At 41.6% G+C, this 27,937-nt stretch overlaps 1 protein-coding gene across 1 annotated transcript in view; it reads right to left on the bottom strand.

Annotated features, from left to right (window-relative positions):
• Positions 1 to 27,454, bottom strand: part of LOC135511631 (VPS10 domain-containing receptor SorCS3-like) — a 67,989-nt gene extending 40,535 nt beyond the window's left edge. Inside the window, exons 1-2 of the mRNA XM_064933116.1 lie at positions 27,410 to 27,454; positions 1,502 to 1,569 (exon numbers count right to left, since the gene is read on the bottom strand). Of these exons, the coding sequence (XP_064789188.1) occupies positions 1,502 to 1,569; positions 27,410 to 27,439 (98 nt within the window). The 5' untranslated portion in view covers positions 27,440 to 27,454. The remainder of the gene's footprint in view (positions 1 to 1,501; positions 1,570 to 27,409) is intronic.
• Between the last annotated feature and the right edge of the window lie 483 nt (positions 27,455 to 27,937).

Raw genomic sequence — 27,937 nt, forward strand, 5'->3', positions numbered from 1 at the left:
TGGTCTGTCTTGGAACTTATGGGAATTGACTCCAATTTCATTAATATGACTAAAATGCTATATGGCAATCCTTCAGTCATAGTTATTGCAGGCAATATTGTATCTGCTCCATTCCGAATCATTAGAAGCAGCAAACAGGGCAATCTAATTTATCCCTTGCTATTTTATTATCCATGGAACTCCTGGCCTTAGCAAATTGTTAATCGAAGGAAATAACACACATTTCCCTAAAATCTAGTGATCACTTCATACGCAGACGATATTTTACTATATCAAGACCAATGTATCTCAATCACTCCAAAACATATTGAAGATCATAGATGAATTCAGCTTTGTCTCAAGTTATACAATTAATCTAACCAAATCAGCCCTACTGCCTTTCAAGACCCCGATGAAGGACTCCGTCTCTACTTATGGAATCCCAATCATTTCCCATTTAAAATATTTAGGAGTAGATAGATTTCCTTCCTTAGATAAAATGAACAGCAAAATCTTTCAGAGAATGCTCAAATCAATTAAATCCAACCTCAGTAGATGTAATAACATCCCAGTTGCTTAACCGCAGAATATCTGTTGTCAGAATTAATATATTGCCATGGCTGAATTTCTGTAGTTCAATGCCTCCCATGGCACCACCTTCTGGCTATTGGGATAAAATTCATAGTGGGGTTTCAAAATATATATGGCAAGGTAAACAATCCCAGATACAATGTACAAACTTCAAAGAGGGAAAGACGTAGAAGGACTTTCCGAACCAAACCTTTAATTGTATTTCCAGGCACTAGCATTTCGCCCCATCCTAAATTGGTTTAGACATGATCTTCTGCCCCCTGGTTGAGTGTAGAGATAAATATCAAATCAAATCAAATGTATTTATATAGCCCTTCGTACATCAGCTGATATATCTCAAAGTGCTGTATGCTTTGGTCCTATTATTACTCACACAATGTATATTTGGCTGAAAATGCAAAAACAATGTAACTAGGAATGAAAATGGTATGACCATACTCCAATATGGGGGATTTTCATTCCTAGTTACATTGTTTTTGCATTTTCAGCCAAATATACATTATGTGAGTAATAATAGGACCAAAGCATAGTTGACATTGTTTAAGGGATATAACAGTGAAGGACACCTCTTCCAGTGCAATAGGAGACTCCATACAGCACTTTGAGATATCAGCTGATGTACGAAGGGCAATATAAATTCATTTTGGCTGGGGGAATGGGATGGGAGGTTGGAGGCCCACTTGTTTTTTGTTTGCTTTTCCCATTTATACTGAATTTATTGTTACTTCAACTCTATATGTATCTATATGTTTTTCTTTTGAGTGGCAGCCTACGGGTACATGTTTTATAAATGTATACATTAACCATTTAAAAGTACCTGTGACCCCTCCAACAACAATAAACAAAAAATAAAAATTTGGTAAAAAAAACAAGAAACAGAGCCCTACTAGTTCAGCACTTCTGAATACATCAAACGTTCATGAAGTCTTACCTCCAGAGAGAACTCTCAGTGAAAGCACCCAAGTTAAAGTCATACTGCTTCGTCAAGGTCAGGATCACCTAAAAATAAAAATAAAAAGCATTTTAATTGTATGCAATTGCAAGTACATCTATATCTACAATCAAGTGCACTTACACCATGCATTTGCTATGTCTAACAGCATGGGATATACACTATTATCGCTACATTACCATAAAATATAATCTTTGTATGACAGCACAATGATGAATGTTCCTCAGGTTGTCTAGATCAGCCAGTCTGTTGCTTGCAATGATCTGAACAGGCAGGCAAGCTGTCAAGTGTCTTATCAGTATCTCATGTGGAATGATACCTACATGACGGTGGACTCCGAAAATCATTCAGTGAACAAAATTAAGTATGGCCAGTATTCCTACCTTTCTCAATCTCTCACTCCCTCCTCTCTCTTGTCAAGAATGGCTCTGCAATGGATAACAGCCATTTTATGGGCTCCTGACGGATTCTGCTATTTTGTGTGTTTTTGTGCACTGATCTGAACTTTTTTTATACATAATGTTTCTGCCATCGTTTCCTATGACTGAAAAGAGCTTCTGGACATCAGAACAGTGATCACTAACCTCAATTTGGATGAAGATTTCTACTTCAACAAGTCAGATGCGCAGGACATACTCCTCACCCGGACCAGGCCCTAATCCCCGAGACTCGGAAAAGAAAAAGGCGGTGTAAGAGAGTGCGGGCACCCTGATGAAACTACGTCAGGGTGGCCCGAAAACATAAACCGCCTCTGCCTTCCGTTCTATTGGCGAACGTACAATCGCTGGAGAACAAACTGGACGAGCGCCGTTCGAGACTTATCTTATCTTATCAACAGGACATGAAGAACTGTAATATCCTATGTTTCTTGGTGTCGTGGCTGAACAAGGACAATATACATCTATCTGGTTTTACTATGCACCGGCAAGACTGAACGGCAGCGTTGGGTAAGCTCAAAGGGGGAGGTGTGTGTCTCTTTATTAACAACAGCTGGTGCGCAATCTATAACATTAAGGAAGTCTCGAGGTTCAGCTCACCCAAACCAGAATACCTCATGATAAGCTAGGGATACCAACATATATTTTCCTGGGATAAATAACTGTGAGAAACAGTTAAATTATATAAAATTATTTATATGAAAAGCATGACGTTAAATGGAACTGTTCAATTATATGCAACGTCCAAATCTTGCTTCTCGAAGGGCCGCAGTCTACAATATAAAGTGGCAAGAAAAAGTATGTGAACCCTTTGGAATTTCCTGGATTTCTGCATAAATTTGACATAAAATTTGATCTGATCTTCATCTAAGTCAAAACAATAGACAAACACAGGGTGCTTAAAATAATAACACACAAATTATTGTATTTTTCTTGTCTATATTGAATACATAATTTAAACATTCACAGAGTAGGTTGGAAAAAGTATGTGAACCCCAAGGCTAATGACTCCTCCAAAAGCTAATTGGAGTCAGGAGTCAGCTAACTTGGAGTCGAATCAATGAGACGAGATTGGAGATGTTGGTTAGAGCTGCCTTGCCTATTAAAAAACATACAATTTGAGTTTGCTATTCACAAGAAGCATTGCCTGATGTGAACCATGCCTCAAACAAAAGAGATCTCAGAAGACCTAGAAATTGCCAAGAAACAGAAGATCTGGTTCAACGCTGTGTACTACTCACTTCACATAAGGCAACAACATATCTGACATGCTGATCCTCAACACGGTGGCCCCTCAGGGGTGTGTGCTTAGTCCCCTCTTGTACTCCCTATTCACCCATGACTGCGTGGCTTCTCACAGCTCCAACACCATTATAAAGTTTGCCGACGACACAACTGTGGTAGGCCTGATCACCAACAACGATGAGACAGCCTATGACATTTTAATGGCAACGGACCGAGGCTCTGCATCTGTCCTCGTGCTCCTAGACCTTAGTGCTGCTTTTGATACCATCGTTCACCACATTCTTTTGGAGAGATTGTAAACCCAAATTGGTCCACACGGACAAGTTCTGGCCTGGTTTAGATCTTATTTGTCGGAAAGATATCAGTTTGTCTCTGTGAATGGTTTGTCCTCTGACAAATCAACTGTATATTTCGGTGTTCCTCAAGGTTCCGTTTTAGGACCACTATTGTTTTCACTATATATTTTACCTCTTGGGGATGTTATTCGAAAACATAATGTTAACTACATTTCAATGAAACATGGTGAAGCCCCAAAATTGCCCTTGCTAGAAGCATGTGTTTCAGACATAAGGATGTGGATGGCTGCAAACTTTCTACTTTTAACCTCTTGAAACTCTAGGGGCGATATATCATTTTTGGATGAAAAACGTTCCCGTTTTAAACAAGATATTTTGTCACAAAAAGATGCTCGACTATGCATATAATTGATAGCTTTCGAAAGAAAACACTCTGACGTGTCCAGAACTGCAAAGATATTTTCTGTGCGTGCCCTAGAACGTGAGCTTCAGGCAAAACCAAGATGAGACGGCATCCAGGAAATGAGCAGGATTTTTGAGGCTCTGTTTTCCATTGTCTCCTTATTTGGCTGTGAATGCGAGAGGAGTAAGTCTGCCCTTTCTGTCGTTTCCCCAAGGTGTCTTCAGCATTGTGACGTATTTGTAGGCATATCATTGGAAGATTGACCATAAGAGACCACATTTACCAGGTGTCCGCCTGGTGTCCTGCGCCGAAATTGGTGCGCAAAAGTCAGCTGCAAGTATTTTTCCACAGAATTCAGAGGAGAATGCAGGCTTCCACGAACGATATATCAATGAAGAGATATGTGAAAAAACACCTTGAGGACTGATTCCAAACAACGTTTGCCATGTTTCGGTCGATATTATGGAGTTAATTCGGAAAAAGTTTGACGTTGTAGGTGACTGAATTTTCGGTTCGTTTCGGTAGCCAAATGTGATGTACAAAACGGAACGATTTCTCCTACACACAGACGCTTTCAGGAAAAACTGCGCATTTGGTATGTAACTGAGAGTCTCCTCATTGAAAACATCCAAAGCTCTTCAAAGGTAAATTATTTTATTTATTTGGTTATCTGGTTTTTGTGAAAATGTTGCGTGCTAAATGCTACTCAAAATGCTAAGCTAGCTTAGCATACTCTTACACAAATTAGTCAATTTCTATGGTTCAAAAGCATATTTTGAAAATCTGAGATGACAGTGTTGTTAAGAAAAGGCTAAGCTTGAGAGCAGGCGCATTATTTTCATTTTATTTGTGATTTTCAGAAATCGTTAACGTTGCGTTATGCTAATGAGCCTGAGGCTTTAGTCACGATCCCGGATCCGGGATGGGGAGTTTCAACAGGTTAAACTCGGACAAAACAGAGATGCTTGTTCTAGGTCCCAAGAAACAAAGAGATCTTCTGTTGAATCTGACAATTAATCTTAATGGCTGTACAGTCGTCTCAAATAAAACTGTGAAGGACCTCTGCGTTACTCTGGACCCTGATCTCTCTTTTGAAGAACATATCAAGACCATTTCAAGGACAGCTTTTTCCCATCTACGTAACATTGCAAAAATCAGAAACTTTCTGTCCAAAAATGATGCAGAAAAATTAATCCATGCTTTTGTCACTTCTAGGTTAGACTACTGCAATGCTCTACTTTCTGGCTACCCGGATAAAGCACTAAATAAACTTCAGTTAGTGCTAAATACGGCTGCTAGAATCCTGACTAGAACCAAAAAAATTGATCATATTACTCCAGTGCTTGCCTCCCTACACTGGCTTCCTGTCAAAGCAAGGGCTGATTTCAAGGTTTTACTGCTAACCTACAAAGCATTACATGGGCTTGCTCCTACCTATCTCTCTGATTTGGTCCTGCCATACATACCTACACGTACGCTACGGTCACAAGACGCAGGACTCCTAATTGTGCCTAGAATTTCTAAGCAAACAGCTGGAGGCAGGGCTTTCTCCTATAGAGCTCCATTTTTATGGAACAGTCTGCCTATCCATGTCAGAGACGCAAACTCGGTCTCAACCTTTAAGTCTTTACTGAAGACTCATCTCTTCAGTGGGTCATATGATTGAGTGTAGTCTGGCCCAGGAGTGGCCCAGGAGAGTTGAGAGCTTCAAGATTCTCCGTGTCACATCACTAAGGATCTATGATGGTCCACACACATCAACACAGTCGTGAAGAGGGCACGACAATTCCTCTTCCTCTCCTCCTTTCTTTTTGATAACCAATTTACCTCTTTTACCAAAGAGCACCTTCTGTCTACCAAAGTCTACTATACCTTCCCAGCACTTCACTTCCTCCTCTCTTCTTTCCTACAAGTTAATCATAGCACTTGGGTAGTGCTTAGAGGAAGCAGCTCCAAAGGTTTTTTTTCTGTGTTTTGGGGACATTTTACAACTCATACTATGGATTTTACCTAAGAGGCTACAAGATTTTCCTATTCCCTGGATGTGCACGTGGAAGCAGTACAACTTGTGTCGTCGACAGGTGCAGGTGTAGCACTGCTGGTAGTAGCAGTACTACCAGTAGAGCTGGTATGTGTCTATGGCCACGGGCCTTATGTTTTTTAACCATTCATCTATTTTAGAGCAAACAGAATGAGCAGCAGCTACGTTTGGCTACATATGGACCGTTAGTGGAATTCCTACAAGAGAGCAACGGTTAATGTAATTGGATGTTAATTATTTGACATTGTGTTTTTATTTAGCTGAACACTAGATGGTTTAATTTTATTTTTGGCAGTGAAACGAGGCTACTCAAGAAAGAAAAAAACATCACCCTAATGTATAGCCCCTTTGGAAAATCTAAATGGACTGTTTGAAAATGTGAATGACATTTTTATTTAGCATACCCCTGACGGCATTGCACACCACAGTTTGGGAATAACCGTTCTAAATGATTCTGTGCTTCCAACATTGTGGCAACAGTTTGGGGAAGGCCCTTTGCTGTTTCAGCATGACAATGCCCCCGTGCCAAAAGCGAGGTCCATACAGAAATGGTTTGTCGTGATTGGTGTGGAAGAACTTGACTAGCCTGCACAGAGCCCTGACCTCAAAGTCTTCGAACACCTTTGGGATGAATTGGAACGCCGACTGCGAGCCAGGCCTAATTGCCCAACATCAGTGCAAGGCCTCACTGATGCTCTTGTGGCTGAATGGAAGCAAGTCCCTGCAGCAATGTTTTAACATCTAGTGGAAAGCCTTCCTGGAAGAGTGGAAGCTGTTGTAGCAGCAATGGGGGGGGGGGTCCACCTCCATATGAATGTCCATGAAAGTGAAAGAGAACAAGAGAGAGGGGGGTAGAAAGAGAGGGAGGGAGAGACGGAGAGAGAGCAGAAGATAAATATCAAGAGAGGAGCAACAATGTGCCGTTACGTCATAAATTAAAAATGGAGACTGAAAGAAAGCTAAATTACAGTGAGTTTAAACACATTAACCCTGTGGGACCCATAGAACAAGTCATTAAACCAAAAAAGCCACACAAGAATTAGAGAACAATGCCAAAACCCAATATACCCATCAAACGACTCTTCTCGGCTTAGATTATCTCCATTCCAGGTTAATTAACCAATCAATCAAAGAGAAAGATAACCATTTACATAACTAAATGTGCCATGTCTGTAAGGACCAACAACAGAGTCAGAAGTAATTTGGAATACAGATTTAGTTAAATGGCTCCAATGTTCTAACTAATTGCATCTGAAAAAATGAGAGGAGGAAAAAAGTCCCACCAAACAGTGTAGGCTAGTATTAGTTTCTTCATGTGTTGCTGGTTATGATGGGTCAGAGGCAAAGAAGCCTGATACTTAGTATGGTAAATAACATCTGTCTGTAATAAAACCTCTTTCCTGTAGGGAATGTTTTATAATGAAGCCATATCATATCACACCGAAAGGCATTGGTTGTCCTTCATTTTCACAACGTAAGTGATGCCAGAGGCATTGTACCATAATTTTCATGAATTTCACCCTTCATTAGACTTGTAGGGATCAAATCATACAATTCCATAGAAGATCTGTTGATTTGACTGTAATTGACCCTAACACAAGGGTCAGGCTAAGAATTGGGTTTAGGCTAAGCATAGACAACGAAGACAATGTTGTCTAAATTGTGAGAGCATCGCCCACATCTTTTGTTTCTCCCCATTAGCTGTATGAGTGTTAACTAACAATGACCCATAGAATTAGGTCAACGGCAATCCACCGCAGGGCCAGCAGGCTGCCCAGGCAGATGACTAAGAGGAAAAATTGTCCTAAGTGGATTCATCACGGGTACATAATTGGAAACAAAATGTTCATACATCCCTCTCATTATTGTTAGCCAGATCAACTGCAGCTCATGTCAATAGAGAACAACTAATATACATGCAAATACTGCAGCGACCGGGGACCAAGCAGCAATGAACCTCTAACATACTGTATATGTAATGCTTGGCTATTGATGTTGCAGAAGGCACATTGCAAATTCAATAATTTGTATGATGCAGTATTGCACTTACGTAAATACCCATAACAAACAAGAATGGTAGCAACACTTATTTTGAGCCTTCTCGGTAAGTACAATTTAATACATATGATCACTCACTTGCGTACATGAAATTAAGTAAGGACCCTGGAAGGCCAAAAGCAGTGCATTTATTCCTGTTTTATTGATGTGGGGAGAGCCTTGCCCAAGGAAAGTCAACCAATCATTTTCAGAATGGCTCCCAATCTCTGTGGAGATCAGTCATCCCTTATCTTAACATTTTATTATTGTTTTTTTTTGTTAGAATTGACTCTGAGTGCCTGATTTTGTTCCTGATTGAATTCCAATCCTGTATCTTTTGCGAAACACCACAGCACAACGAGCAGATGGAAACATTAAAGTTATATTACAAGCGCTGTTCGCCAATGCAGACATTTTGAATCTTTGGGGAGGCAGGGTAGCCTAGCGGTTAGAGCATTGGACTAGTAATCAAAAGTTTGCAAGTTCGAATCCCTGAGCTGACAAGGTACAAATCTGTCGTTCTGCCCCTGAACAGGCAGTTAACCCACTGTTCCTAGGCCATCATTGAAAATAAGAATTTGTTCTTAACTGACTTGCCTAGTAAAATAAAGGTTAAAAAAAAATGGACAGACGCCAAGGCAACAGAGGTGTTCAAGACATAATTTCCTTTTGATATACATTGTGATACGAGCTGGACATCTCTCTCTCTCTCTCGCACTTCTGACAAAATCACTTCGCCATGCTACCATTTCACTAGGTTTCCAGCCGAGGTCGGAAAACTCTGAAATTCAAAGTGTTCTCGTTGGTTGGGGACGAGGTTTAGTCAAGAATAACTCATGTAGCCAGAGTTGGCCAAGCAGCAGTCAAACATTGATTGCACCAGTGGTTATTTAATTTAACAAAGGTAGGAGGGACAACTTGGCCAATGCTATTTAATTCAAACTAGAAACATGAAGTTTGAATAGGACTTGTTATGCTTTCTAACTACATCCCTCAAATCTTCCACTGGACCATGCTGTAAGAAGACTACATCCCTCAAATATCACTTTATTCTAATGGTGTAGATAGTTGTTCGATATGATCAGTCATCTTGACAGTCACCTCCAGTTTGTATGAGAAGTGTGGAACACTGAAATACAAACCTCCTCTGGATAGACGACTGCAGACACTTTTATGTTGGACTGGTGCTTTTCAGAGTAACCTAAGGGGCCCAACACAGGATTTTAATACAATTTCAAGGGACACCCACACTGGCGTAGAGTAGCTTCTCTGGGGCCCCACAAAGTCGGAGTATGCCCCCCCCCCCTCTAACGTGACAGCCACTCACGAAGTATAGATTACTGATCTCTTCCCATGGTTCTGAAATAGCAACATCTACGCGGATTATGTGGTGCTAGCCCTTGTAGTAGCCTATAGCTTTGCTTAAATGGCTAAATATTTATTTTTATTTGGTAGTTATTTTCTCATGTTAAGCCTAACATTTATGTTTCACGTATTCACTTGTTTAGTAATTAAAGTAGGAAATTCAAACATTGCAGATTGTAAAAAAACAGCAAAGTAATCAGTAAACAATAAATGTTTTTTATATACAGTATACACACAACCGTCCTGTAGGCATATGCCCATAGCCTACATTAGCCGCAATCGCGTTCTCGCAGCTAGGATAGAACCTTTGTGCTGTATCAAACCAGTCTATTAATGCCAAATAAAACAATCAGTCCACCGTCAAAAGAATAGCTGACTAGGTTATTCTTTCATTATGCAGACAATGCAGTCTATCCTACATGGTCTACTAGCCTCTCTATAGCTACGTATAACAAGCATTTAGCTGGTAGCCTATTTACACCGAATAAAATTATAAACGCAAACATGCAACAATTTCAAAGAGTTACAGTTCATATAAGAATATCAGACGTTTGAAATACAGTGCTTTCTGAAAATATTCAGAAACCTTGCTTTTTCCACATATGGTAATGTTTCAGCCTTATTCTAAAATGTATTAAATCAAATGTTTTCCTCATCAATTAATAAATAAGTGAAAACAGGTTTTTAGAAATGTTAGCAAATGTATTAATAATTAAAAACATAAATACCTTATTTACAGAAGTATTCAGACCCTTTGCTCTGAGACTCGGAATTGAGCTCAGGTATATCCTGTTTCTATTGATCATCCTTGAGATGTTTCTACAAATTGATTGGAGTCGAACTGTGGTAAATTCAAATGATTGAAAAGGTACACACCTGTCTATATAAGGTCCCAAAGTTGACAGTGCATGTCGGAGCAAAACCCAAGCCATGAGGTCAAAGGAATTGTCCGTAGAGCTTCGGGACAAAATAATGTCGAACCACCGATCTGGGGAAGGGTACCAAAAAATATCTGCAGCATTGAAGGTCCCCAAAAACACAGTGGCCTCCATCATTCTTAAATGAAAGAAATTTGGAACCACCAAGACGCTTCCTAGAGTTGGCCACCCAGCTAAACTGAGCAATTAATGGAGAATGGCTTTGGTTAGGTAGGTGACAAAGAACCCGATGGTCACTCTGACAGAGCTCCAGAGTTCCTCTGTAGAGATGGGAGAACCTACCAGAAGGGACAACCATCTCTGCATCAGTCTACCAATCAGGCCTTTATGCTATAGTGGCCAGATGGAAGCCACTCCTCAGTAAAAGGCACATGACAGCCTGCTTGGAGTTTGCCAAAAGGCGCTTAAAGGACTCAGACCATGAGAAACAAGATTCTCTGGTCTGATGAACCCAAGATTGAACTCTTTGGCCTGAATACCAAGCGTCACGTCTGGAGGAAACCTGGCAACATTCCAACGGTGAAGCATGGTGGTGGCAGCATCATGCTGTGCAGATGTTTATCAGTGGCAGGGACTGGGAGACTAGTCAGGATTGAGGGAAAGATGAACAGAGCAATGAACAGAGAGTACTTTGATGAAAACCTGCTCCAGAGAGCTTACGACATCAGACCGGGGTGAAGGTTCACCTTCCAATAGAACAACGACCATAAGCACACAGCCAAGACAACGCAGGAGTGGCTTCAGGACATGTCTCTGAATGTCCTTGAATGGCCCAGCCAGAGCCCGGACTTGAACCCAATCGAACATCTCTGGAGAGCCCTGAAAATAGCTCTGCAGCAACACTCCCCATCCAACCTAACAGAGCTTGAGAGGATCTGCGGAGAAGAATGGGAGAAACTCCCCTTATACAGGTGTGCCAAGCCTGTAGCATCATACCAAGAAGACTCAAGGCTGTAATCACTCCCAAAGGTGCTTAAACAAAGTAAAGGTTCTGGAAACTTATGTAAACATGATACTTCAGTTAGTTTTTTTATTTAAATTTGCACCAAAAAAACAACTGATTTTGCTTTGTCATCATGGGGAGGGGGGAAAAAACAATTTAATCCATTTTAGAATAAGGCTGTAATGTAACAAAATGTGAAAAAAGTCAAGGGGTCTAAATGCACTGTAAATTCATTAGGCCCTAATTGATGGATTTCACATGACTGGGAATACAGATATGCATCTGTTGGTCACAAATACCTTTAAAAAAAGGTAGGGTAGTGGATCGGAAAACCAGTCAGTATCTGGTGCAACCACCATTTGCCTAAGGCAGCGCGACACATCTCCTTTGCATAGAGTTGATCAGGCTGTTGATTGTGGCCTGTGGAATGTTTTCCCAGTCCTCTTCAATGGCTGTGCGAAGTGGCATGATATTGTCGAACGCAAATGCACAAATACACAACAATACAAGGGATGAGACCCATAATAACAAGAGCACAATACACGCAGCACGAAAGCCGAAATAACAACGCACATGTACTCAGACCAAAGGACATGGGAACAATAACCAACAAGACAATGGTGAACAGAGGTCAAATATATACAATTACTACTCAGGGGAATTGGAATCAGGTGTGCGTAATGAGACAGTTCAGTGACTCCTAGAGGCTGGTGACGTAGACCTCCAGAACTGGTGCACAGAATGAGCAGCAGTACCAGGGGAATCCATGACATATACATATATATTTATATACAGTACCAATCAAAAGTTTGGACACACCTACTCATTCAAGGGTTTTTCTTTATTTTTACTATTTTCTACTTTGTAGAATAATAGTGAAGGCATCAAAACTAAGAAATGACACATATGGAATCACGTAGTAACCAAAAAAGTCTTAACTTCTTGAAACTCCCCATCCCGGATCCGGGATCGTGACTAAAGCCTCAGGCTCATTAGCATAACGCAGCGTTAACAATTTCTGAAAATCGCAAATAAAATGAAAATAATGCGCCTACTCTCAAGCTTAGCCTTTTCTTAACAACACTGTCATCTCAGATTTTCAAAATATGCTTTTGAACCATAGCAATTCACTAATTTGTGTAAGAGTATGCTAAGCTAGCTTAGCATTTTGAGTAGCATTTAGCACGCAACATTTTCACAAAAACCAGATAACCAAATAAATAAAATCATTTACCTTTGAAGAGCTTCGGATGTTTTCAATGAGGAGACTCTCAGTTACATAGCAAATGTGCAGTTTTTCAAAAAAATATTATTTGTGTAGGACAAATCGCTCCGTTTTGTTCACGTTTGGCTATGAAAAAAACCTGTATACAGTTATAGCCTGAAGCTCATTAGCATAATGTAACGTTAACGATTTCTGAAAATCGCAAATAAAATGAAAATAATGCGCCTACTCTCAAGCTTAGCCTTTTCTTAACAACACTGTCATCTCAGATTTTCAAAATATGCTTTTGAACCATAGCAATTCACTAATTTGTGTAAGAGTATGCTAAGCTAGCTTAGCATTTTGAGTAGCATTTAGCACGCAACATTTTCACAAAAACCAGATAACCAAATAAATAAAATCATTTACCTTTGAAGAGCTTCGGATGTTTTCAATGAGGAGACTCTCAGTTACATAGCAAATGTGCAGTTTTTCAAAAAAATATTATTTGTGTAGGACAAATCGCTCCGTTTTGTTCACGTTTGGCTATGAAAAAAACCTGTATACAGTTATAGCCTGAAGCTCAGTAGCATAATGTAACGTTAACGATTTCTGAAAATCACAAATAAAATGATAAAAATGCGCCTACTCTCAAGCTTAGCCTTTTCTTAACAACACTGTCATCTCAGATTTTCAAAATATGCTTTTGAACCATAGCAATTCACTAATTTGTGTAAGAGTATGCTAAGCTAGCTTAGCATTTTGAGTAGCATTTAGCACGCAACATTTTCACAAAAACCAGATAACCAAATAAATAAAATCATTTACCTTTGAAGAGCTTCGGATGTTTTCAATGAGGAGACTCAGTTACATACCAAATGTGCAGTTTATCCTGAAAGCGTCTTTGTGAAGGAGAAATCGCTCCGTTTTGTACATCACATTTGGCTACCGAAACGAACCGAAAATTCAGTCACCTACAACGTCAAACTTTTTCCGAATTAACTCCATAATATCGACCGAAACATGGCAAACGTTGTTTGGAATCAATCCTCAAGGTGTTTTTTCACATATCTCTTCATTGATATATCGTTCGTGGAAGCCTGCGTTCTTCTCTGAATTCTGTGGAAAAATACTTGCAGCTGACTTTTGCGCACCAATTTCGGCGCAGGACACCGGGCGGACACCTGGTAAATGTGGTCTCTTATGGTCAATCTTCCAATGATATGCCTACAAATACATCACAATGCTGCAGACACCTTGGGGAAACGGCAGAAAGGGCTGACTCACTCCTCTCGCATTCACAGCCATATAAGGAGACAATGGAAAACTGAGCCTCAAAAATCCTGCTCATTTCCTGGATGCCGTTTCATCTTGGTTTTGCCTGTAGCTCACGTTCTAGGGCACGCACAGAAAATATCTTTGCAGTTCTGGAAACGTCAGAGTGTTTTCTTTCCAAAGCTACCAATTATATGCATAGTTGAGCATCTTTTTGTGACAAAATATCTTGTTTAAAACGGGAACGTTTTTCATCCAAAAATGAAATTGCGCCCCTAGAGTTTCAAGAGGTTAAATAATTGGTGATCCTGACTGACCGACAGGGACTTTTACTAGGATTAAATGTCAGGAATTGTGAAAAATGTCTTTTTCAGCTGCTGGTATTTTTCCATGCGATTCTGAGGGGAAAGCAGGTTTCCACGAACTGCATATCAATGAAGAGATATGTGAAAAAACACCTTGAGGATTGATTCTAAACAACGTTTGCCATGTTTCGGTCGATATTATGGAGTTAATTCGGAAAAAGTTTGACGTTTTGGTGACTGAATTTTCGGTTCGTTTCGGTAGCCAAATGTGATGTACAAAACGGAGCGATTTCTCCTACACAAAGATTCTTTCAGGAAAAACTGAACATTTGCTATGTAACTGAGAGTCTCCTCATTGAAAACATCCGAAGCTCTTCAAAGGTAAATGATTTTATTTATTTGGTTATCTGGTTTTTGTGAAAATGTTGCGTGCTAAATGCTACTCAAAATGCTAAGCTAGCTTAGCATACTCTTACACAAATTAGTGATTTGCTATGGTTCAAAAGCATATTTTGAAAATCTGAGATGACAGTGTTGTTAAGAAAAGGCTAAGCTTGAGAGCAGGTGCATTATTTTCATTTTATTTGCGATTTTCAGAAATCGTTAACGTTGCATTATGCTAATGAGCCTGAGGCTTTATTCACGATCCCGGATCCGGGGTGGGGAGTATCAAGAGGTTAAAGAATGTGAAATGTCAGAATAATAGTAGAGAGAATGATTTATTTCAGCTTTTATTTCCGTAGTCTGTCTTTTTTATGGCAGTTTTGGATCAGTGGCGTCTAACTTGCTGAGCGGCCTTTCGGGTTATGTCGATATAGGCCTCGTTTTACTGTGTCTATAGATACTTTTGTACCTGTTACCTCCAGCATCTTCAACAATTCCTTTGCTGTTGTTCTTGGATTGATTTACACTTTTCGCAACAAAGTATGTTCATCTCTAGGAGACAGAACGCTTCTCCCTCCTGGGTGGAATGACGGCTGCGTGGTCCCATGGTGTATATACTTGTGTACTATTGTTTCAGGCGTTTGAAAATTGCTCCCAAGGATGAACCAGACTTGTAGAGGTCTACAATTTATTTTCTGAGGTCTTGGCTGATTTCTTTTGATTTTCCCATGATGTCAAGCAAAGAGGCACTGAGTTTGAAGGTAGGCCTTGAAATACATCCATAGGAAACACATCCATAAGAAATAAATACATAAGTACATCTCCATTTGACTCAAATTGTGTCAATTAGCAGAAGCTTCTAAAGCCATGACATAATTTTCTGGAATTTTCCAATCTGTTTAAAGGCACAGTCAACTTAGTGTATGTAAACTTCTGACCCACTGGAATTGTGATACAGTGAGTTATAAGTGAAATAATCTGTCTGTTAACAATTGTTGGGAAAATTACTTGGGTCATACACAAAGTAGATGTCCTAACCGACTTGCAAAAACTATAGTTTGTTAACAAGAGATTTGTGGAGTGGTTGAAAAACGAGTTTTAATGACTCCAACCTAAGTGTGTGTAAACTTCCGATTTCAACTGTATATCCTATTCTGATGGTCTAAATGTTCAGTTTCTAAGTCCATCCATATAGAGGCAACAATTATTTTCTTTACTTGTCATATTCTCAGCCAGAGCTCCCTATAATTGTATCTCAATATTTGAGGAAATGGCAGAGTTGATTTGAGAAACAGGAGAACCAAGTGTGGAGGAGGTCTATAAAGAACATATCATTATGCAGGAGGTAAAAAAAACAAAATGTATGCTATATTTACATTACCTGTCAAAAAATAAAACAGATTTTCCATTTCCTTCAAGGTCAAACTGTCCTTGCATCAAAGGAAGGAGACATAAAGCATTTTGCTGCATCATAAGAGAGGGTAATCACAACATAAACTCAGCAAAAAAAGAAACGTCCCTTTTTCAGCACACTGTCTTTCAAAGATCATTCGTAAAAGTCCAAATAACTTCACAGATTTTCATTGTGAAAGTTTTAAACACTGTTTCCTATGCTTATTCAATGAACCATAAACAATGAATGAACATGCACCTGTGGAACGGTCGTTAAGACACTAACAGCTTACAGACGGTAGGCAATTAAGGTCACAGTTATGAAAACGTAGGACACTAAAGAGACCTTTCAACTGACTTTGAAAAACACCAACAGAAAGATGCCTAGGGTCCCTGCTCATCTGCGTGAACGTGCCTTAGGCATGCTGCAAGGAGGCATGAGGACTGCTGTGAGACGCCTAAGACAGAGCTACAGGGATACAGGACGGACAGCTGTTCACCCCGCTACCATCTAGAAGGCAGAGAAAGTGTATGAGAATCAAAGCTGGACCGAGAGACTGAAACCTTGCACATTTGAGACTGCTGCCCTAGTCATTGGACACTGATCCCTTTAATAATGTTTGCATACTGTTTTTCCCACCTCATATGTACAGTGCCATTAAAAAGTATTTGCCCCCTTTCTAATTTTCTCTATTTTTGCATATTGTTGAAACTGAATGTTATCAGATCTTCAACCAAAACCTAATATTAGATAAAGGGGTCCTGAGTTTACAAATATTTAATTGATCTAATTAGCAAAGTTATTCAACACCAAATTCCCCTGTATGAGAAAGTAATTGCCCCCTTGCACTCAATAACTGGTTATGCCACCTTTAGCTGCAATGACTGCAACCAAATACTTCCTGTAGTTGTTGATCAGTCTCACATAGCTGTTGGAGAACTTTTGGTTCCACTCTTACATGCAGAACTGCTTTAACTCAGTGACATTTGTGGGTTTTCAAGCATGAACTAATTGTTTCAAGTCCTGCCACAAAATTTCAATTGAGATTAGGTCTGGACTTTGACTAGGCCATTACAAAACTTCAAATGTGTTGCTTTTTAACCATTTTCATGTAGACTTGATTGCGTGTTTTGGATCATTGTCTTGCTGCATGACCCAGCTGCGCTTCAGCTTCAGCTCACAGACGGATGGACTGACATTCTCCTGTAGAATTATTTGATACAGAGCAAAATTCATGGCTCCTTCTACCAAGTCATCCAGGTCCTGAAGCAGAAAAGAATCCCCACACTATCACACGGCCACCACCATGCTTGACCGTTGGTATGAGGATCTTAGTATAGAATACAATAATATATGTAAACTATTTGTACGTGACTAATAAATGTGATTTGATATCCGGGAAAACACTAAACAATTAAATACTTTATTAACATAAACCATCTTATGGCGAGGTATTAAACTCCAATCATCCACTTTACCCTATAGCCATCAACATCTCCACTAACCAAAACATAATTGATTGTGAGAAAAGCCAGTCCTGACCTGATTCTCTATAAGGCGAGATAGGGTGGGGAGCCTGAATATATTGAATGATTAAACAAAATATGGCTTATAGGGTCTAGACATTGACTTAAACACATACATTTAATTGGGCCCTGACACACAACACACTGGTTGGATCTGCAGTACCTGTCACGCCTTGGCCATTGTATTTTGTGTTTTCGTTTTATATTAGTTCAGGCCAGGGTGTGACATGGGTTTATTGTGTTGGCGTATTGGGGTTTTTGTAGGCATTGGGATTGTGGTTGATTAGGGGTGTGTTTAGTTTAGGCTTGGCTGCCTGAGGCGGTTCTCAATCAGAGTCAGGTGATTCTTGTTGTCTCTGACTGGGAACCGTATTTAGGTAGCCTGGGTTTCACTTTGTATTTCGTGGGTGATTGTTCCTGTCTCTGTGTAGTTTCACCAGATAGGCTGTAATTAGGTTTCACGTTCCGTTTTGTTGTTTTTTGTATTTGTATCAGTTATTTAATGTACCGCGTTTGTTCCATTAAAAAACATGAGTAACCAACACGCTGCATTTCGGTCCGACTCTCTTTCGACAAACGAAGAACGTCATTACAGAATCACCCACCACACACGGACCGAGCAGCGCGTTAACAGGCAGCTGGAGCAGCGAAGGGAGGACGTTACGGACAGCAGAGGCTTGGAGTATACGACGTGGGAAGAAATAGACAGGTTTGCGGCTGACCCAGAGAGAGTGCCGGAGCCCGCCTGGGATTCGCTGGAGCAGTGCGAAGAGGGCTATAGGAGAATGGAGTCGAAAAGAAAGACACGGCGGCGCAGAGTGAAACACGAAAATCAGCCCCAAAAATTTCTTGGGGGGGGGGCTCAGAGGGAGAGTGGCTGAGTCAGGAGACAGACCTGAGCCAACTCTCCCTGTTTATCGTGAGGAGCCAAGGAGGAGACCAGAACCAGAGTTGGAGGTGAGCGAAGCAGAGACTGTAAAGGAATTAATGGGGAAATTGGAGGAGAGAGTAATGAGGGAGTTGCTAGTTTGGTGCTTTAAGTACAAGATTCGTCCGACGGAGTGTGTCGGGGATTTAATGGCACCTGGGTCAGCGCTCCATACTAGTCCTGAGGTGCGTGTTAGTCGGCTGGTGAAAAATGTGCCAGCCTCACGTACTAGGCCTCCTGTGTACCTACCTAGCCTTGTACGTCCTGTGCCAGTCCTGCTCTCAGGCTCTCCAGTACACCTTCACGGTCCAGTCCATCCTGTGCCACCTTCACACACCAGTCCTCCGGTGGCAGCTCCCCGCACCAGGCTTCCTGTGCGTGTCCTCGATCCAGTACCACCAGTTCCAGTACCACGCACCAGGCCTTCAGTGCGCCTCGCCTGTTCAGCGCAGCCAGCGCTTTCTCCCTCTCCTGCGCTGTCGGAGTCTCCCGCCTGTTCAGCGTTTCTAGAGCCTTCCTCATCTACAGTGCTGCCTGAGCCTCCTGCCTGTTCGGAGCAGCCTGAGCTGCCAGTCTGCATGGAGCAGCTAGAGCTGCCAGTCTGCATGGAGCAGCCATAGCTGCCAGTCTGCATGGAGCAGCCAGAGCTGCCAGTCTGCATGGAGCAGCCAGAGCTGCCAGTCTGCATGGAGCAGCCAGAGCTGCCAGTCTGCATGGAGCAGCTAGAGCTGCCAGTCTGCATGGAGCAGCCAGAGCTGCCAGTCTGCATGGAGCAGCTAGTCTGCATTGAGCAGCTAGAGCTGCCAGTCTGCAAGGAGCTGCCAGTCTGCAAGGAGCTGCCAGTCTGCAAGGAGCTGCCAGTCTGCATGGAGCAGCCAGAGCTGCCAGTCTGCATGGAGCAGCTAGAGCTGCCAGTCTGCATGGGGCAGCCAGAGCTGTCAGTCTGCTTGGAGCAGCCAGAGTTGCCAGTCTGCATGGAGTTGCCAGTCTGCATGGAGTTGCCAGTCAGCCAGGATCTGCCGGATTCAACTGCCTGGCTGGGCTTCATCTCAGTACTGGGTTTCCTCTCAGTACTGGGCTTTCTCTCAGTACTGGGCTGCCCCTCAGTCCCGAGCTGCTCCTCAGTCCCGAGCTGCCCCTCAGTCCCGAGCTGCCCCTCAGTCCCGAGCTGCCCCTCAGTCCCGAGCTGCCCCTCAGTCCCGAGTTTCCCCTCAGTCCCGAGCTGCCTCAGTCCCGAGCTGCCCCTCAGTCACGAGCTGCTCCTCAGTTCAGTGGGGTTCTGGGTGAGGACTACTAGGCCATGGTCGGCGGCGAGGGTGGATTATCCCAGGACGCGTAGGGGAGGAACTATGACATTAATGGAGTGGGGTCCACGTCCCGAGCCGGAACCGCCATCATGGACAGACACCCACCCGGACCCTCCCTATGGTTTTGAGGTGCGTCCGGGAGTTCGCACCTTAGGGGGGGGGGGTTCTGTCACGCCTTGGTCATTGTATTTTGTGTTTTCATTATATATTTGTTCAGGCCAGGGTGTGACATGGGTTTATTGTGTTGTCGTATTGGGGTTTTTGTAGGCATTGGGATTGTGGTTGATTAGGGGTGTGTTTAGTTTAGGCTTGGCTGCCTGAGGCGGTTCTCAATCAGAGTCAGGTGATTCTTGTTGTCTCTGATTGGGAACCGTATTTAGGTAGCCTGGGTTTCACTTTGTATTTCGTGGGTGATTGTTCCTGTCTCTGTGTAGTTTCACCAGATAGGCTGTAATTAGGTTTCACGTTCCGTTTGGTTGTTTTTTGTATTTGTATCAGTTATTTAATGTACCGCGTTTGTTCCATTAAAAAACATAAGTAACCAACACGCTGCATTTCGGTCCGACTCTCTTTCGACAAACGAAGAACTTCGTTACAGTACCACTGAAAAAGATGTGCTCTCCATCATTCCTGTACTGTAGCCACATCTCATAATGGACAACAACTGCAAGAGATGCAGTGATTGTCAAACAACACAGAGCTGGCAGGTAGCAGGAGAAGAAAGACTGTGACTGTGCCACTGTTGTCCTCTCTAGACTGCAACCCATATCATTGCACTGGCAAGCACAGGTAATTCAGTGCCAATATCTCAATTTGATTTGATGTTAAACTGGTAAATTGCCTTTTCGGATTGGAATAGCAAAATAAAAGAAGTAGAAAATAATTAATTCAGAAAATGCAGTATTTTCATGAGCCGAACACATTTGGTGATGCTCACTCTGATTACTGTTGCTGTTTTGAGGTACACCTCTAACTTTTCAGAGATTTGAATTTTATGATACCCTAATAATCAGATACACATTAATGACAGACTGTGAAAGCAAGTTATGCAATCACTAAGATAAAAACTTATTACAGAACAATATGTGACATGTTTTATTACTGTGATTAAGGATGAATGTATTAATGTATTCATAATAAATCATTTTAATCAAACACCTGCAGTGACATATTGACTGCATACATTTTGTTAGCTAATTGATTGTAAAACAACAAGTAGCAAACAACAAGCCAAAAATACATGGCTTAGCTATAGAAAGACCTTGGTCTTTCCTAATCACATATGGATTGAATTGATTGTTTATGTCTTTGTGAGTGAGGAAAAGCTATTCTGTGAAGTCCCCATTTCCCCCAAATAGAAATCTGGTGAAAGCCACATTGAGCAAATAAACCTTGAATGTCCAGTTTGAGAGGTTTCAACAATTGATTCCAACCTTCTTGGGCACAAAAATCAACTCTAATGATCTTTAAACAGGCATCAATTAAGATTGGCAACAGCATTAGACTTTAAATGCTTGCTGTAGGCCAGCACTCCATTATCACAAATCCTTACAGCTATGCTTGCTATGTCTAAAACACCATAGCGTATGGGGATTCCTTACTCAGTGATAAGTCCTCTGCATTCCAAGCACCTGAGAAATAATGGATGTATGAATGTCACACCACTGCATGCGCTGAGTAGTGCTTCACGACCTCGCTCAGATTAAGACATGAAAGTAACTGTAGAGATATTAGTGAAAAATATGAAGTGCAACATAATATGATCTCTCCTACCAAATGAAAATAAATAGATATATAATAACAATACAATCAGGCTATACTCCTCAACATTACTATGCTGTGACAGTTATTAGAGTAATTCATCACATGCAAGCTTGTCAAATATGATTCCCGCCTGCTTCTGCTCTCTGATTAATTCCACAGCATAGTGTGTGTTTGTGTGTGTGTATGTGTGTGTGTGTGTGTGTGTCTGTCTGTTTATACATGCATGTGTGTGCATGTGTAAGTAGCGGTTGAATTAATTATCAAGGCAACAAAGCAAGTGCAGCATTTGCCCCAGATTTATATTAATTATGGCCTATAATTACATACAATATGAAATAAATCATTTATAAACCAACATTTTGTAATTAGGTTTGTTAAAAATCACATTTTCTGTGTTGGAAGGGTGTGGATGTACCCCAATAACAGAATGGTGTGGGCGTATACTGCTCATTAAAAACATTAACGTAAATAGACCGCTGATTGGCCAGCTCATCCTCCTCTAGACCGCTGATTAGTCAGTTCATTCTCCTCAGGAATATAACATCATACTCAATTTTTTATTTATTTTATTTCACATTTATTTAACCAGGTAGGCAAGTTGAGAACAAGTTTTCATTTACAATTGCAACCTGGCCAAGATAAAGCAAAGCAATTTGACACATACATCAACACAGAGTTACACATGGAGTAAAACAAACATACAGTCAATAATACAGTAGAAAAAATAAGTCCATATACAATGTGAGCAAATGGGGTGAGATAAGGGAGGTAAAGGCAACAAAAAAAGGCCAGGGTGGCAAAGTAAATATAATAAAGCAAGTAAAACACTGGAATGGTAGATTTGCAGTAGAAAAATATGCAAGGTAGAGATATAAATAATGGGGTGCAAAGGAGCAAAATAAATAAATACAGTAGGGGGAGAGGTAGTTGTTTGGGCTAAATTATAGATGGGCTATGTACAGGTGCAGTAATCTGTGAGCTGCACTGACAGCTGGTGCTTAAAGCTAGTGAGAGAGATAAGTGTTTCCAGTTTCAGAGATTTTTGTAGTTCGTTCCAGTCATTGCCAGCAGAGAACTGGAAGGAGAGGCGGCAAAAGGAAGAATTGGTTTTGGGGGTGACCAGAGATATATACCTTCTGGAGCGTGTGCTACAGGTGGGTGATGCTATGGTGACCAGCGAGCTGAGATAAGTTGGGACTTTACCTAGCAGGGTGTTGTAGATGACCTGGAGCCAGTGGGTTTGGCGACAAGTATGACATCGCCGAAGTCGAGGATCAGTAGTATGGTCAGTTTTACAAGGGTATGTTTGGCAGCATGAGTGAAGGATGCTTTGTTGCGAAATAGGAAGCCAATTCTAGATATAACTTTGGATTGGAGATGTTTGATGTGAGTCTGGAATGAGAGTTTACAGTCTAACCAGACACCTAGATATTTGTAGTTGTCCACATATTCTAAGTCAGAACCATCCAGAGTAGTGATGTTGGACAGGCGGGCAGGTGCAGGCAGCGATCGGATGAAGAGCATGCATTTAGTTTTACTTGTATTTAAGAGCAATTGGAGGCCACGGAAGGAGAGTTGTATGGCATTGAAGCTCGCCTGGAGGGTTGTTAACACAGTGTCCAAAGAAGTGCCAGAAGAATACAGAATGGAGTCGTCTGCGTAGAGGTGGATCAGAGTCTCACCAGCAGCAAGAGCAACATCATTGATGTATACAGAGAAGAGAGTCGGTCCAAGAATTGAACCCTGTGGCACCCCCATAGAGACTGCCAGAGGCCCGGACAACAGGCCCTCAGATTTGACACACTGAACTCTATCAGAGAAGTAGTTGGTGAACCAGGCGAGGCAATCATTTGAGAAACCAAGGCTATCGAGTCTGCCGATGAGGATGTGGTGATTGACAGAGTCGAAAGCCTTGGCCAGGTCAATGAATATGGCCGCACAGTATTGTTTCTTATCGATGGTGGTTTAGATATTGTTTAGGACCATGAGCATGGCTGAGGTGCAGCCATCACCAGCTCTGAAACCAGATTGCATAGCGGAGAAGGTATGGTGGGATTCGAAATGGTCAGTAATCTGTTTGTTGACCTGGTTTTCGAAGACCTTCGAAAGGCAGGGTAGGATAGATATAGGTCTGTATCAGTTTGGGTGACCCACCCCCCCGTTTGAAGAGGGGGATGACCGCAGCTGCTTTCCAATCTTTGGGAATCTCAAACAACAGGGAAGAGAGGTTGAACAGTCTAGTAATAGGGGAGGCAACAATTTAGGCAGATAATTTTAGAAATAAAGGGTCCAGATTGTCTAGCCCGGCTGATTTGTACGGGTCCAGAATTTGCAGCTCTTTCAGAACATCAGCTGACTGGATTTGGGAGAAGGAGAAATGGGGAAGGCTTGGGCGAGTTGCTGTGGGGGGTGCAGTGCTGTTTGCCCGGGGTAGATGTAGCCAGGTGTGGAAAGTATGGCCAGCCGTAGAAAAATGTGTGGTCTATAGCAGGCGGCAACGGTGAGAGACTTGTTTTTAGAGAGGTGGATTTTTAAAAGTAGAAGTTCAAATTGTTTGGGTACAGACCTGGATAGTAGGACAGAACTCTGCAGGCTATCTTTGCAGTAGATTGCAACACTGCCTCCTTTGGCTGTTCTATCTTGTCTGAAAATGTTGTAGTTAGGGATGAAGATTTTAGAATTTTTGGTGGTCTTCCGAAGCCAGGATTCAGATACGGCTAGAACATCCGGGTTGGCAGAGTGTGCTAAAGCAGTGAATAAAACAAACTTAGGGATGCGGCTTCTAATGTTAACATGCATGAATCCAAGGCTATTACGGTTACAGAAGTCATCAAAAGAGAGTGCCTGGGGAATAGGAGTGGAGCTAGGCACTGCAGGGCCTGGATTCACCTCTACATCACCAGAGGAACAGAGGAGGAGTAGGATAAGGGTATGGCTAAAAGCTATGAGAATTGGTAGTCTAGAAGGTCTGGAACAGAGAGTAAAGGGAGGTTTCTGGGGGCGATAAAATAGCTTCAAGGTATAATGTACAGACAAAGGAATGGTAGGATGTGAATACAGTGGAGGTAAACCTAGGTATTGAGTGATGATGAGAGAGATATTGTCTCTAGAAACATCATTGAGACAAGATGATGTCATTGCATGTGTGGGTGGTGGAACTGAAAGGTTGGATAAGGTAAAATGAGCAGGGCTAGAGGCTCTACAGTGAAATAAGCCAATAAACACTAACCAGAACAGCAATGGACAAGGCATATTGACATTAAGGAAAGGCATGCTTAGTCGAGTGATCATAAGGGTCCAGTGAGTAGTGAGGTTGGTTGGGGTCACGGCGATTCAGACAGCTAGCTGGGCCATCGGTAGCAAGCTAGCAGAGGATGGAAGTCTCTTTTTAGCCACCTCGTGCGTTACCCAAGAAAAAATGTCTGATAGACCTATTCAGATAGCAGTCGATAAGACAGCTAACGATTAGCGGGCCGCAGATGGGTTCAGGTAACGTCGCGACGGAGGGGCCAGTTGGATAACTCCCTCGGGCAGATAAAGTCGGTAGTCCAGTCGCGAAGGCACGGTGGGGCTCCGCATCGACAGTAAAACGGGTCCGGATAGGTGATTGTAGCCCAGGAGTGGCTGATGGAACTCTTCAGCTGGCCAGCTACGGAATAATTTATGTTTGCTCCGGGATCGACGTAAGCCAATAGTCACACGAATAGCAGCTAGCTAGCTGCTAGATCCAGGTGTAAATGTCCAGAGCTTACGGTTGAAATCCGGTGATATGGAGAGAAAAATAGGTCTGGTATGTTCTGGTCTGAGTCGATTTGTACAAAACTGGCGATAGCTTCTCGAGCTAAAGGATAGCTGATGACCACAAACCGTGGTTAGCTAGCTATCTCTATGAGGAAATCAGCCAAGTCACCCGTGATACAAGTCAGTATTCGACGTCCATCCGTGTCTGAGGACATTTGGGGTGATGTGGAAACTGGCCACTAGGGGCAACAGTGAGTGCTGTTACCTTCAAGTAGGTTTCGGTTTTGCTGAGGTGTTGTGGACAGGATTGCAGATGGGCATAAGCATTTGCCTCTGATTTAAAAGGTTACAAGTTGAAATCAAGCAATGAAAAGTATTTTTTTAAATACTTTTGTTTAAAGCCTATCCCACACCTTCACCCTTACAATTCAGAGTTAATGCCTAACCTTAAGAATCTTGCGTTAATGCCTGAACTTCACCTTAAACAGTTCGAAATCTGAATTTTGGAACAACTTCGAAATTTGACGTTTGAGAAACATGGATGAACGGCCTGTTTGAGGTTGGGGAGTTTTCTCCAATTTATGCTATGGCCACAAATATGATTATAGGATGAATAAACAACGTTATTTAGGCATGAGTTAAGAGAACATTATGAACTTCTAAAAATTAGATTTTCACTGGACAGTCACATAAAATGCACTTTGTGAAGCCAAATGAATCTCAGAGTGCTGAGTATGTATTGAGAACCCATGGTGATGTGTTGCATTATGGTCCCTTCACACAAATCATTCACATTAAAGGCAGATACGAGTGTAGTTTGGAGAAGTAAAATATAGTTATAGGAATGGTAGGCTAACACTTTACAGTTCCCTTAATAGTGTGTGAGTACATATATTCCTATATGTACAGCATACCAACTATTGTAATTACTAGTTGTTACACTGTACTTACATTGTACTTACAACAGTAACTCTAACCCTAGTCCTAACCCTTACCCTTTCCCAACCTCTAACCCTAAATATAGAGCAAGTGCCGTTTATCAATGAGTAAATACATTATTTGTTGCACTATACTTACAGGAATAATTACACAGTAATAGGTATAATGTATTCAATTACCACATATAAGACTATTTCATTTTGGGGGTACATTCACCCAGTAACATGATCTTCATTATAGTCTTCCACGGTGATGTACAATGTAATCTATCAGGTATCCAACCCGGGTTGTCTTTGCGCCTCAAGATCATGTCAGCCCACTGAGCTAAAGCCTAGGCAATATCATTGAGAGCTAACATGAGTCTTAAGCTCTCTGGAAAGGTTACTCAGGCAAGGTGTATTTCACTGAACTACCTGTGCTACACATACTCTCTATCAGCATCAGTGGATCTCATAGGAGCATGAACTTACAGAAAGCAAAACATTCAGCAACAAATTGTTTCCAACAGACCCCTGATCAGTTTGGACCACAGTATCAATGACTACTACAATTATACTGCAGTAACCTATTACATATTAGACACACCTTCTACTGCTACTATTACCATACCTTACTGATGTTGGCAGTTGGACCTAAAACATGCCATTGACAAAGGAAGACTTCATTGTAAAAGGGTGAAAATGCTCTTCTTCAGAGTATACCCTTAGCAGCCTCCGGCCTGGGTGAGCTTTTTTATTTTGTTTTTGTCTGTACAGATTGTTGTGATTAAGAACGTGATAATTTCATCCATTATGAATATATGTTTTTCATGGGCCATCATGGAATGAGTGCAGATAAAATGGTAATGTCTGTGACAAAAAAAAGAGTTCGTGTCTATTGTATGGATGAGGCACAGTGCACATTCGGAGCTGTAGTTGTGGAAGTAGTACAACATGGATGGAGAAATATTTCTCTGTATGCTTGCAACACATTTTCTAAATTTCATTTTAATGAAAATACCAATATTTCACAGACAAAGCTTACAAATAGCCTAACCATCCAGTCCACTCGAACAGGAGAGCTCACATTTGTTGATTCTAATCCCTCTCCTATAATTATGCACTAATAATTAAATAGCCATAAATCAAAGTAACCTCAATTCTGTGACAGACATGTTTTACATGAATAATCTCTTGTCTGTAAATCATTCAGAGACACGCTCCCTCAGAGTTGAAGTGACAAGAAACGCATGCATTTTGTTGCGCGCCGTGAGAAAGCTGGGCGTAATGATGCGTAACTGAATGATAGACTTTGGAAATACACCGCGGGTGAAACATCGAGTAAAATGCATGCAGGTTGCGTTTGAAATTTACTTTAGAATGCACACCATTTGAAAAATCGTGTTTTTGTATATTAGAAACGTCAATTTGAACTCACGCTGCTGTTGTCTCCAACCCAGTGCCCCATCGCCTGGTTGTGCGCAGAGTCTCCGGATAGAGGGAAAGTAGAGGTGACCAGAAGCGACTCACTTTGCCTCGGACCAGTTCTTGCGTCCTCCCCAGTTCGTCGGTATTCTGTCCTCGGACTATAAACACCAAAAGGCTCCAAAAGATTCTCGGCTGTAAATGCGTCACCAGGATCTCCAATTTGACTCCTGTCCGAATATTCACCGTAGGCTGTACTTCGCTTTGTACGGTTACTTAAAGCAAGTGTGCCGTCATTTACGTCAAAAAAACGGTCCGACTTTTTTCTGTCATCAGTAAAATACTTGGAACGGTTTGGCGCAGTTTTATCTCTGCCAGAAGATATAGCATCAGGTGTCACCTTCCCAATAACTCTATTCAAGTCCTTTGGCAATCTCCCTCCACCTTTTGGAACCGCCGGTTTTCCATTAATTGGTTCCATTTTAAAAGCTTTGGAAAAGGCAGATTCCTTGACGATATACTTTGGGATTTTGACCCATAC

The sequence above is a fragment of the Oncorhynchus masou genome, chromosome 24 (assembly GCF_036934945.1).
Source record: "Oncorhynchus masou masou isolate Uvic2021 chromosome 24, UVic_Omas_1.1, whole genome shotgun sequence".
Classification (NCBI taxonomy): Eukaryota; Metazoa; Chordata; class Actinopteri; order Salmoniformes; family Salmonidae; genus Oncorhynchus; species Oncorhynchus masou.